Below are 13,512 nucleotides of genomic sequence, written 5' to 3' on the forward strand. Positions count from 1 at the left end.
AAAAAAAAAATTTTTAAAAGTTGGTAAAAATTGATTTTCGACTCGAATATCTTTTCAAAACTTTGAGATATTGGCTTCAGCTTACTTTTATCTTTCAAAAAATATTGTTGTCAAAATACAATTAAAGTTTGAAAAAAATCGAATTGACAGTGTTTTTTACAAAAAAATAAAAACCTAAAAAAAAATGTTAAAAGTTGGTAAAAATTGATTTTCAACTCATATATCTTTTCAAAACTTTGAGATATTGGCTTTAATTTACTTTTATCTTTCAAAAAACCTTGTTGTAAACATTCAGTTAAAGTTTGAAAAAAATCGAATTGACAGTTTTTTTACAAAAAATAAAAACCTAAAACAAAAATTATAAAAGTTGGTAAAAATTGATTTTCGACTCAAATATCTTTTCAAAAATTTGAAATATTGGCTTCAAAGTAATTTTATCTCATAAGAAATATTGTTTTCAACATTTGGTAAAATTTTTAAAAAATTCGAATTGACAGTTTTTTTACAAGAAATAAAACTCTAAAAAAAAAACAATACTAAAACTTGGTAAAAATTTACTTTCGACTCAAATAGCTTTTCAAAACTTAAAAATATTGACTTGAAACTTATTTTATTTCACAGAAAATATTGTTTTCGATATTCAGTAATTTGTATATAAAAATCCAACAGTCCGTTTTTTCGTAAAAAATAAAATCTACAAAAAATAGTACGCAAATTTGGTAAAAATTGATACGAGTACATATAGACAAACTTTTAAGCAAGACAAATCGACAGACGGGATGGGAAGTTATCAGTGTGGGTCGCATCCCAGCTTCTTTTTTTAAATAATTTACGGGCACTCAAGGGGTTATTAGTACCCTTTATATGTTTATATTTACACACAGTGCAAGCGTTAGAAAAATTGGGAAGGATTTAAGAGGAGATACCAATGCACAGCTAGGGACCAAGCTAGATGGCCTAAAGTAAATAAATACGTATGTTTCTGAAAAAATGAGTATTCAATTCATGGTTTATACAATTTTGGCTTTATTTCCTGGCAAAAAAGACCACATATATCTGAAAAAATTTCTTATTTTCTTACCCTTAAATTTGTTAGGTTTTTTTATTCAGTTCCAACATTCCTTAAAACATTTTCCTTTATGCAATCCGATGCGTTTCGCAAGAAAATAAATCTTATGTAATTTCTGGGGACCAAATCCTTTTATTATTGTTGTGCATTTTACAGAAAACTCAAAATAGTTTTAGTTTGAGAGTTGAAATGTTTTCGTTTTGTTGAAAATGTATATTTTTTTAATCAGGAGCTTATACTTTCTTTCTTCTTCTCCATCCTAATTCTAAACATTTTAAATCAATAGTATCGTGAATAACTTTTTTTACCAGTATGGTTTATTTATTACACAAATAAAAAAGATTGATAGATTAAAGTAAACAATAAAATTTATTGAATATAAAACAAGTGCAATAATAAATTTTCCAAATACAAATTAAAATGTGCTAGATTAAAATATTCCATAAGTGTTTTTATAATTTTTGTTTTTTTCTTTTTTGCTCTAAATACTTTTTGTTTTTGTTTGTTGAGAAAATGCTTAGCAAAAATAAGCAAGATTGTCCTTTCGATCGATTTATTTTGTTTATTAACACAGACTTTGATAATTGTTTGTATTCTTTTAAATATCTAATCGATATTCAACTGTCGGAAAGTACCTTCTACTCCAAAAAGATCATCTTGAGTTTTTGGTGCTCCTGGACGCAAAGATTCATCGGCCTTTGAATTTTCTTGTTCCTTAAACCATGGGGTGTATTCGGCCAGTTTTTGTTTCCATTGTTGATTAAGCTCAGTTATGCTGCCAGCCTTGCCACCGTATTCGGTGGGAAGCAATTCTTTTGGAACAACTTTGTACAAACTCTCCATATCACTATGGAATGTAATTCGATTGCGAATTTTTTCAGAAATAAATGGTTTCACGAAGTTCATAATCGTATCGATGAGTGGTGAAATATTTATCACATGAACTTCTTTCACTTTCACCGGATAAGCTTCCTGAACAGCGATTAAGAACTTCTTGACTACCGATGGCGAAAACTTGGCAAAATTTGATGGAGTTGCTACTGCAGCATCTAAAACAAAGATGTCACCAGCTATGCCTACTTTTTCCTCTAGCAATCGAATATCACCGATCATCAGAGCTACCTTCATGGCATCATTGACTTGACTTGGCTGGAAGTCACAATCTATAGCTCGAATGAATGTAATACGACGGCCATTGGGTGTTAATCCAGGTAGAGTGGGACAGTGTCTAGTGATAATAACAAATGATAAATATTCGTAATTATTTAAAAGATTTTCAAACTTACACATAGTCCAGCACAACAGATAAATTTTCTTTTGAAATATCACGATCAGCGAAGAACTCTGGTACAGCATTTCTCATTGTGTAGTACATGTCTAACTTGCGTTTGACTTTTTCTAGGCTGAATTTGCAACCACGGAGGAAAGTCCGAAGACGGCCATCATCCATGTCCTTGGGGAGATGGGGTTGGGTTTGAAGCCACTCTCGAATGAGGCCAACATCCCTTTCGATATCAGCTGGATTTTCTGGTTCACGAAGTTCCTCTCGGATGGACACACGTTGAGCTGGAGTTGGTTGAATAAGAATCATCTGCAAGACAAAGAAAAACACAAAAAGCTTAATAATGATGCCGATATGATGAGGTAAGAGTAATTACTCAAAGAAACATTTTTAAATTTCGATGATACTCGTTAATGACGCTAACTATGATGTAAATATGGATTTGGCTTGATGCACAGACAGGGGAAGAGCTTACGTCAAGTCTGCTCTTTTATATTGTATTTGATATCTCAAAGCGCAATTCTCTGTGTTTTTGTGTATTTAGGTTATTCAATGCTCAGATAACCGGATAAACTTTCACTTTGGTTTGAATGCGCTGTACACACAACTAGGGATAGCAACTCAAAAAACTGAAGACTAATACTGCTTCGGTAGGATGGCAGTCTTACGAGAGGATAGATGAGGGTATTTGAGTACATTATGTAATATATTGTAGTTTAGTTGTTTGTATCTCAAGACTGGATGCTATTTGCAAACGAATTAACCCTAGGTGCAATGAACAAAGTAATTTCAAATGCATTACTGTTCAAATCAATACAAAACAGATTGTTGGTCTATAAGAAAGGGTATGTAGTTTTACCTATAAGAAAATTTAATGGGATCTATTCGAATGTGCATGAGTAGGTAAATGTTTTCATCTGGGTCATCATAAGCGCTAAGTATTAAAACTATAAGTGTTTTTGTACAAATGTTGCTTAAATTTAAAAGTGATTACTGGTACGCTAGCACATTAAATACAATTGTGAATTGTGAGTTGGGGAATAATGATTACTTTTTCGTAATCATAATTTTAGCTTTCATTTTAATTACAAGTAATTAGTAGTACCCGTGGCGTGATGGTTGGACTGTTTGAGGTAGTTTGTAGGTAGAAAAGCTAATTTTAGTTAGTTTTAAGTTTTATTTTAAGGACCTAATTTTAAGTAGTTTTTAATAAAAATAAAAAAAGATATTGAAATTAGTTTTTTCTTCTATATTTTTAAAAATTCTAATAAACAAAAATAAATAACAATTCAATAGATCTTAGGGCCGAAAGTCATTGGTATTAGGTGCTATATTTTAACATAGAGTGTCCATATAAGACCAGTAAGTTGATTGTAAGTTAGTTTTATGAATTTTTGTCCAGCTTTAAGATAGATTTAAGAATTAATAAATAAAAATTAATACAATAAAGTGCGTTGGACTGTACCATCTAACGTTTTTTTGACGGGTACTGCCTCTTGCGAGGAATTGACAAATCCTCCAAGACTTATTCTTGTCATGAAAAGTGCTTTGTCAAATTAGCCGTTCGGAATTGGCTTGAAACTGTAGGTCCCCTCTATCCCTGACAACATTAATCGCACACAAGAATGGTTGAAAGTTTTAAGTTACTAGGCCCTAGTTCTCAAAGAACGGTTGCACCATCTAATTTATTTTATTTAACTAGTAACTGACCATTTTTTCCTTTACAATTACACGTGAAAGTATAGATTTTGGTTTATAATGGAGTTGTTGAGAGATCGCATTTTTAAATTACAGCCCTTATTAACTTCCCATAGAAAGTTATTGTAATCGATGCATAGTTTCAAAGTTCCTATAGTCCATAAATAAAAGATTTTTAGAGAGAAGTCTGTACGTTCATGTGTCCGTACGTGAGTACATCCGTACTTTCAGGAAGCTTTTTTCGTCGTCTAGAATTTCAAGAACCTGTAGAAATATCGACTTCAAATAAATTTTGTTATACAGATTATAATACAAAAAGATGCAGAATATTTGTATAAAAAAGAAATGGACAAAATGAACGATAACGTTTTAGAATTTGAAAAAAATTGAATTGACACTTTTTTTTACAAAAAATAAAATCATATGAAAAATCATTACTAAAAGTTGGTTAACAATGATTGATAAGAAATACATCAGTCAATTTTGTCATGAAAACTAGAATCTACAAAAAAATATTACATAAAATTAGTAAACGTTGGCTTTCGATTCTTTATATCAAGACATAAATAAATTGTCTTAGAAAAAAAAAAAACAATTCAAGAAGTGCAACCAAATTGGTAAAATTGGGTTTCGACTAAAGATCTCGTTAACACAAATATATTTTGAAATTAAACTGTTTCATCAAATGCTAGATATTGCAGGTAATTTTAAGTTTATTTCTTAGACAAATTTAACTGACAATTTTTTTCACAAAACACGAAAACTTACAAAAACAAAAAATAACTGAAAAGAAATGGTTTTTGACTCAAGCATTATGAGAATAAAGAAAGATATTGCCTTCTAATTATTTATCTCACACAAAATATTGTTATGAATATTTTGTTAAAGTTTTAAGCAATACAAACTGACAGACGGGATGTGGATCAGTGTGATCAGTGTGGGTCCCTCACAACCTCTTTTTTATAAATTGAAAACAACACACATAATCAAATCAATTCAGGAAATTCTTTTGAAACATCGCGTAAAAAGTAACTAACGAAAATAATATTCAATTACATTCGTATGTAAATATTATTGGAAAAAGGAATCATTGCCGTGATCTTGGCTTTTGTTTTCAATTACATTTATGTAATTATTTTGGAAATAATTGACGCTTTTCAATTACATGTAATTAGTAATTGAAATTCTCCAATTATATTTTATAGAAATTTAAAAAGTGTATAGAGATATCAATTACTTACAACTAATTGTAATTGAATTTACTTGTCATCATCTTTGTCCAACTCTGTTCGGCTTATTTTAAACTGAATATAAGGTACTCTTTTATTTATAAATCTGTTTTTTTTTTTGTATTTTTGTGAAATAGTTTAATAGTTTCTTTTTTAATGATAGTGATATGTTAAAATCTCATTTAGTTTAGGAAGGCACACAAAATTTTCCTTAAAAATAAAAAAAAAACTTCAGAAATATTATCTTATACTGATAGTTAATATTTGCGTAGTACTTTAAATACCTAGCTTTCATAATTTTGTAACTTTAGTTTGTTCAAAACATTCCAGAATTTTGAAGTAACAATGATGCAAAAATGAAATACACCTATGACAAAACACGGGTACACTGCTTTGATGAACCAACAGTTCACATAATTATATGTGCTTTGTAATTATAAATCATAGGGTTTGGTCCTAATTTGGATTGAATTTTATATAGTATTTAATTTTGTTGCAAAGTCAGCGAAAGTTTAGTTGAATCTTTGGTACGAACGAAACATTTTGAACAAAAATGTAAAATAAATACAATTACGAAAGTTATGAAAATTATAATTGTTTTATCGATGTTGCAGTTAAAGTTGTTATTGAGTTTGTTTATAGTTTTTCAAAGTTAATGTTGAACACTAATATATGTGGGCCAATATCAAATAAACAGCCATGAGCCTATATAACAATTATTAAAATTGTATTATAAGAAATATTACAGCTTGTTGTGCTAATTATCAATTAATAAAATTAAGCTTACATTAGAATATTATATACAAATATTTTTAAATCATGTTCAAGTAAGAAATAATTAAGCTAATATAAATAAATTGAGTACAAGTAATTGTACTACTTTTTTTCTTCATAGAAGTTTCAACAATGAACTAAAAACCATAATTGTATGCATTTATCTGATTAATTATAACATAAATTTATTGATTTAGTTATCATTGCATTGACCTGTTAAAATACGAATCTCTTTTTTCAATGTGGTCTAAAGTTTGTTCACAACTTATAGTGGAACATACAAATTTGATTTAACTTATTTAAAGACAACATATTTGCATACTTATTAATTCTTCTTTTTCTATCCTCGCATGTTTTGCTAATATAAAATTAAATGCTATTTTGTATTGTATAACATAGTGATTCATTTTAAGATTAGACAAATTTGCCATCGAGTGAAGGTTGACATCTTGAAAGACAAAAGTATTTAGGTAGTTTCATATGTATACCTAAATTTTAATTTATATCTGTCTTTTCATCAAGGTCTAGGTTTTTGTTCGTGAATTATAATAAAATTGTTTGTACAGGTTGCATTTGTATGTTCTTTGCATCAAAAAAGAGTTTTCAAAGATCTGAAAGCAGTGTATCATAGACTTTTTTTAGTCACTTGTTTAATACATTAAAAGGAATATACCATTTTTTAGCTGTGTGAAAGTGCTATGACTAAGTAATTTGCCGGGTGGTAGGAACATCAGTCATATACCAAAAAATCCATTGTATATTCAGTTGTATATAAACTGAATAGTGAATATATTTAGTTGTACGTCAACTATACACAGACACTATGAACCACAAAAGAGTTTATGCGAATGCAAAATCTTCAAAAACAAGTTTTATGCTGTTCCTAAAAAAAGTTTATGTTTAAGAATTTAAAGGTTAGATCTTTCAATTCAGGGCATTTAAATAAAATTAAGATGTTTTTTAATTTTGAAGTGTATAGAAGCTATAGGATGTCTTTTATTATGGAAGGTTGCAAGGTAATAAAGATGATTAATAAAGTAATGACAATTTTATACTAGAAAATGTGGAAGGAAACCTTAAAAAGGAGTATTACCATCATGTTTATTTGCAGATAACTGTCTGTCTTTTTATGTTTACAGAAAATTACCGAGAAATCGAACTTTTCTATATGAAAATCAATCAGTCATCTGTAAAGACAAGCAATTCACTCAAAAATTTCAAAATTCTATATATTTCTGTTATGAGATCATTGATCTTCAGTTTCATAGAATGTTCTGTTTCAAGTTCAAAATCTTCGAAGCTATTTTTGTGCTATATAGAACAATATTATAAAGTGATCGCCTAAAAAATCAAGCTCCATTTAACCTAAAATGCAACAGATAAACATAAACTAAAAGAAACTGTTAATCATCAAATTCTTGCAAAATTTATTTACAAAATTTTGTATTCTAGTATTTAGCATAAACACCGGTCTTTTGATGAGTAAAATGCATTGGATTGATATTTATGTTGATGATTATGTTGATTTTCTATGTGTCTCATTTATTTAAGTTTTTTTGGTTTTATAATATTTTTTTTATTAAATTGTTGATACTCCAACAATAATGACTAATGCTATCATTTTTGTCGTTGATAATTTGCTTCTTTAATATTGATTTGTATTCCGGTGGAATCCCAACGTCGCGAATAATTTTGTGATAAAGGAAGAAATTGGAAAGGACCGAACAGCGTGTGCTGGGTAACAAATGTTTCATATTCTTTCTTAGAAATTCTCAAAACAAAATTGTTTAATAGGCTCTTATGTCTTTTGATATGCATTTTTACTATCCTCAATAACTTTCCATTCTACGGCATATAACGATTACTATAGTTTACACCATAAAGTTAGCTTGACATTGAATAAATATTCAGTATTAATCCACTTAGATGGTAGACATTTTTGAATTCCCGTATTTGAATTTAAATTATAAATCAAATTTTTTGAGAAAATTCTCTTAAGAAACCGAAAAACTCCGGATAGAATCGAATTTATAAAATTAAATACAAATTTAAATATATTTATATATAGATATAAAAATACAATTCTTACAATTTTTTTTATTATTTGAAAAAAAAGGAAGAGCTGTTGTTCGAACTTTGTGGTGTGTTAATTTAATTAATGTTTATTTTGAATTCATGTTGAAAAATGTAATTCTATTTTTCGAATGTGGATTTCAAAATAAAAACAAGAACACGAAAAACGGCAAAGAAAAGTATTCCAGTAAAAAAATCAATCACCGTCGTATAAAATCAAAAGACTTGATGTGCGAACTTATTTTCCTTGCTTTTATTTTTGAATGTTAATAAATATCCTTTGGTTGATTCACTTACTATTTTGTTTTTGAAGCTTGTTGTTTAGATAAAATTTAAAAAGTAATCCACAAATTCGGGAACAGGATTCACTCAACGACAACGGCACGGAAACTATGTTGTAGCACTCGTAACAAGTTTTCCTTGTTTAATTTTATTTATTTTTATTTTTTTAAAGCAATGACTTTTCGCGTTTGCAATTCAACCTTCTTGAAGTTGATTAAATCTGCAACTGAACTACAGTAAACAAGCACAGCCTCAATTTATACGAAGAGAGAGATTAAAACTAGCCAGCAAGAAAAATAGAGAGTAAAAGAGCCAGAGAACTTAGGTTCAATAATTATGGATCATGCCATACGAAGAAAATTTCTTCTTTTCTTCATTGGAACGAATCGCCGGATGGCTGGAGTTGTGGTCCGCTACTCTACGTAAGATACAAAAATATGTAGATACATATTTATATGTATAAATGTATGTTGCTAGATGGAAGGAAAAGATTGTTATTTTTTTTTTTGAAATGCTAAAGCAATTGAAGAGGAAACGCAAAGATAAGTTGGAATTGAGTACAACTATGCTTCACTGGCGGCTAAAATAGTTGCATAGTGGTCTAAGTCAATACTACCTCTGAAATTAAAATAAAATAAAAAAAGAAACAAAATTATGAAATGTTGAAACAAGTTCCAGTAAGTGTGACTAGGTTTAGGTTTTGTGGGACAGACCTTTGAGGTTAGCTCGCAAATGTACTTGAACGTACTTGTTGATGACCCAGGAAAGATGTAGTTAAAGTTAAGGTTTGTCCAAGACGTTAAGAAATGTTGTTTGTTTTAATTTTCTTATTTTGAAACAAATTATCACGGCATGACATGCTAGGGTAAGAATGTCAACACATCATGTTTATAATTTAGTTTTTTTAACAAAAAATTTAGTATATGAGTACGTAATGTTGTAACAGAAAAACAGATTCACATGAATAAGAAATGTTTACTATTTTTGATTAGTAAAATAGGAAAAAGTGGAATATAGATTGAGCTCCATATAGCAGGTGTATTATCCCAAAACCATATGTATAAAATTATGATTATATATACAACTTGATCAATTGTCTACGTATTGATGTTAAATATCACACTTTTCGAAACTGCAAATATGTAAGCTCAGAGACCTACATAATTCAAATTTTAATAGCAGGTGCATATTTTTGTTGAACTAATGAGAACGATACGAAAATTATAATTATGTATACATTTTAATTTGATTTTTCATATTATATGATGAGAAATACATCTGCGATCGTTCATGACAGAATTGGATTTGATTGTTTATTTTAATGAGTTGCCAAATAAAATATTGTAACCTTGAAGGAGAATACGTATATACATACATACATATATACTTATATAGTTAATTTGATTGTTATATTTTTGTGTGCTATTAAAAGCACGCAAAGTAGTGTTTAATTCTTAATTAACTATGTATATAGGGAATGATTATAATTATGTAAAATAAAATTAAATTCCAATTGCCAAAATATAAGTGAAGGACAAAATAATTTTGTTTTTATGATTGGAGAAAGCTAATTAGTAAATTATAATAATTCGTTGATAAGGAAATCTAATCTAACATTAAAATAACAGATCTTCAAAAGAAAATGGAGTTGTGTGATATTTTGGAAGTGAAATCAGGAATAATATTAAATTGAGTTTGAATAATAAATAAATTATTTTTTAAGAAGATTTAAAGTAATGATATTTTTTCTCTTTTCATAGGCTCTATTGGAAAAGATTCATTTAACTTTTTACAAACAAAAAATCTTAAAAAAAAAATATTTAAAAGGAAAATTGCGTTTTTCATCAAACTATAATTAAACCTGATTTCAATGTTAACCCTTAAATCTTGAAATTAGTTAATTGTTATACCAAATTATAAAATTTATAAAAAAAAAGCAAACATATGTATGTAATTCCTCTATCATTAAGAAGCTTTATTTCACATTAAATTAAATTTATACAGACCAATATCGCTTATACCAATCATGGCAAAAGTTTTTGAAAAACTGCTACTTAAAAGGCTTAACAAAATAATTGAAGAAAGAAGACTAATTCCGAGCCATCAGTTTGGATTTAGAAATAAACATTCCACGATAGACCAAGTGCATCGAATTACGGATTTTGTGGAAAAGGCACTTGAAGAAAAACAAGTATGCTCGTCTGTATTCTTAGATGTTGCTCAAGCTTTTGACAAGGTTTGGCACTTGGGACTTGAGTACAAACTGCATAGGGACTTCCCCAGGCAGTACTACGAAATACTGAAATCCTACGTTACGAACCGACTCTTTAGAGTACGGTACGACCAAAATTACTCGGAACTTAAGAAAATTGAAGCCGGTGTACCACAAGGAAGTGTCCTAGGACCAACCCTGTATCTGTTATATACAAGGGATATTCCAGTGGACATCAACGCTATCATGGCCACCTTTGCTGATGATACTGCAATATTGGTGCCAGATAAATCCGTTACGAAGGCTACACAAAAATTGCAAAATGCAGTCGATAAAGTTAGTGATTGGACGCACAAATGGCGTATCAAATTAAACGAAACAAAATCGACGCATATAAACTTTACAAAGAAAAACATAACCATTGTTCCAATTTTTATAAACAGTACAGAAGTACCTTACTCCAATACCGCCAAATACCTTGGAATGAATTTGGATGCAAAGCTTAAATGGAAAGAACACATCAAAAAGAAAAGAGAAGAACTAAACTTGAAGTACAGAAACATGTACTGGTTAATAGGAAAGAACTCTGACCTATCTATCCAGAACAAACTAATGTTATATAAGCAAGTATTGAAACCCGTTTGGACATATGGCATCCAACTATGGGGCTGTACAAAGAAAACAAATGCTGAACCCATCCAAAAATTCCAAAGCAAGGTCCTTCGTGGAATAATAAATGCCCCTTGGTATATAAGAAATAGCGATCTACATCGTGACCTTCAAATTGAAATGGTTACAGAAGTGGTTAAGAAACACGCTGTATCACACAATAAGCGGCTGCAAAGTCATACTAACTCTGAAATGGAGACCGTATTAAATGTACGAGACAATGTTCGGAGATTAAGAAGAACCAAGCCTCATGAGCTGATGGGCTAAAAGCTACGGGAAAGTGTTATAACCTTAAACTTCCCCCAATGTGATTTTAAAAATTAAGAAATAAAAATCATTTGTCGATCTTTCATAGATTGGTCCTGATTCACCGGTGGTTTAAGTGCGGTAAGAGTCCCACACTACTCGGTACCGATTCTTACCGAGTGTCTTTTGAAGATTTCCATCGGATATAAAAAAAAAAAAATTAAATTTCGTACAACTGGTTTTTAAAATGACTTAGAAAAGAAAAATTTTAATCTATCAGGCCACTAGTGAAAGAGGAGCTGTAAACTTTTAATTATGTACTCATATATACATAGTTATAACTTAGAAGTCACTGAACCTTAAGTATATTCTTCTGGTAAGAAGAGGTTATAGATTATTTAAATAGAGACCACCCTATTCAAGAAGATTAGTTACAAACTTGAGGAAAAAATTGGTTGCCTATACTTGACAATATAAAACCTTAATTGTAAAATACACTTGTAAACTACATTATATGTTTTTTTCTATTGCACCAACAAAACAATACTTCTTCAAACGATTAAGATGTACTGCGTTCGAATTTCGCCTATATATTTTCTACCACATCATGTTTTAAAAATATTCCATTCCCCTTCAAAAATGTTAAAGAAATATCTTAAGAACGGAAGCTGATTATTGGCCGGCCGTACTCTCTTCCTTATATTTTAAACATAACATAAGAAGTTATTGTAATGGGTCCGATTTGTCAAATTGAAAATTTTGACATTTCTCGACGTTTCAGGGTCCCTAGAGTCGAAATAAAAGATTTTTAGAAAGATGTCTGTGCGTCCGTACGTCCGTCCGTTCGCGACGTTTTTTTCGTCGTCCATAGCTCAAGAACCAGAAGAGATATCGAATTCAAATAAATTTTGTTATACAGATAATAAGGCAGAAAGATGCAGAAATGGCTCTCAAGAAAATTGCGTGGGTGGTGTTTTTACCATAGCAGTTTGAAAAAAAGGTGAAAATTTTGGTTAATCCTAAATATCTTACGAACCAAAAACGCTAGAGACTTGAATTAAATTTTATATAATATATTGAAACGTGATATCAAAGAAGTATATTTTTTGCAAAAATCCATTTAACGGTTTTTTTAAATTAATAAAAGTTGGTAAAAATTGATTTTCGACTTAAATATCTTTTCAAAACTTTGAGATATTGGCTTTAATATACTTTAATCTTTAAAAAAATATTGTTGTCAACATTCAATAAAATTTTGAAAAAAAACGAATTTACAGTTTTCTTACAAAAAATTAAAAAAACAAAAAAAAAAAAATTAACAAAAGTTGGTAAAAAATGATTTTCGACTCAAATATCTTTTCAAAACTTTGAGATAATAGCTTCCAACTAATTATAACTTATAAGAAATATTGTTTTCAACATTAGGATAAATTTTTAAAAATATTTTCGAAAAATTGATTTTCGACTCAAATAGCTATTCAAAAATTGTAGATATTGGCTTTAACCTACTTTTATCTTTAAAAAATATTGTTGTTAACATTCAGTAAAATTTTGAAAAAAATCGAATTGACAGTTTTTGTACAAAAAATTAAAAACCTAAAAAAAAATTAACAAAAGTTGGTAAAAATTGATTTTCGACTCAAATATCTTTTCAAAAATTTGAAATATTGGCTTCAAACTTATTTTATTTCACAGAAAATATTGTTTTCGATATTCAGTAATTTTTATATAAAAATCCAGCAGTCCGTTTTTTCATAAAAATAAAGTCTACAAAAAATGGTACGCAAATTTAGTAAAAATTGATACGAGTACATATAGACAAACTTTTAAGCAAGACAAATCGACAGACGGGATGGGAATTTATCAGTGTGGGTCGCATCCCAGCCTCTTTTTTTAAAAGTAGCTGACTCGGCCTCGCGTTGCTGTGGCTAGCGTTTTTTGTCATATAACATTGTTGTAAACTATTAAGGGGAACATA

At 29.2% G+C, this 13,512-nt stretch overlaps 1 protein-coding gene across 1 annotated transcript; it reads right to left on the reverse strand.

The window, feature by feature from the left end:
* Positions 1 to 1,419: 1,419 nt before the first annotated feature.
* LOC129953869 (alpha-tocopherol transfer protein-like) lies at positions 1,420 to 8,648 on the reverse strand. Its single transcript, XM_056067385.1, has 3 exons — positions 8,423 to 8,648; positions 2,356 to 2,660; positions 1,420 to 2,297 (listed from the first exon to the last, which is right to left on the reverse strand). Exons 2-3 carry the CDS (start codon positions 2,658 to 2,660, stop codon positions 1,676 to 1,678), a joined length of 927 nt encoding a protein of 308 aa, XP_055923360.1. The 5' UTR covers positions 8,423 to 8,648; the 3' UTR covers positions 1,420 to 1,675.
* Positions 8,649 to 13,512: the final 4,864 nt, after the last annotated feature.

The sequence above is a fragment of the Eupeodes corollae genome, chromosome 1 (genome assembly GCF_945859685.1).
Source record: "Eupeodes corollae chromosome 1, idEupCoro1.1, whole genome shotgun sequence".
In the NCBI taxonomy this organism is placed as follows: domain Eukaryota; kingdom Metazoa; phylum Arthropoda; class Insecta; order Diptera; family Syrphidae; genus Eupeodes; species Eupeodes corollae.

What these genes read in the sequence shown, in the direction of transcription:
- LOC129953869 (XM_056067385.1), bottom strand. Translation starts at nt 2,660, where the DNA reads ATGATTCTTATTCAACCAACTCCAGCTCAACGTGTGTCCATCCGAGAG. An exon ending in TCTGTTGTGCTGGACTATGT is followed by an intron (nt 2,298 to 2,355) that starts GTAAGTTTGAAA and finishes TATTATCACTAG; the next exon opens with ACACTGTCCCACTCTACCTG.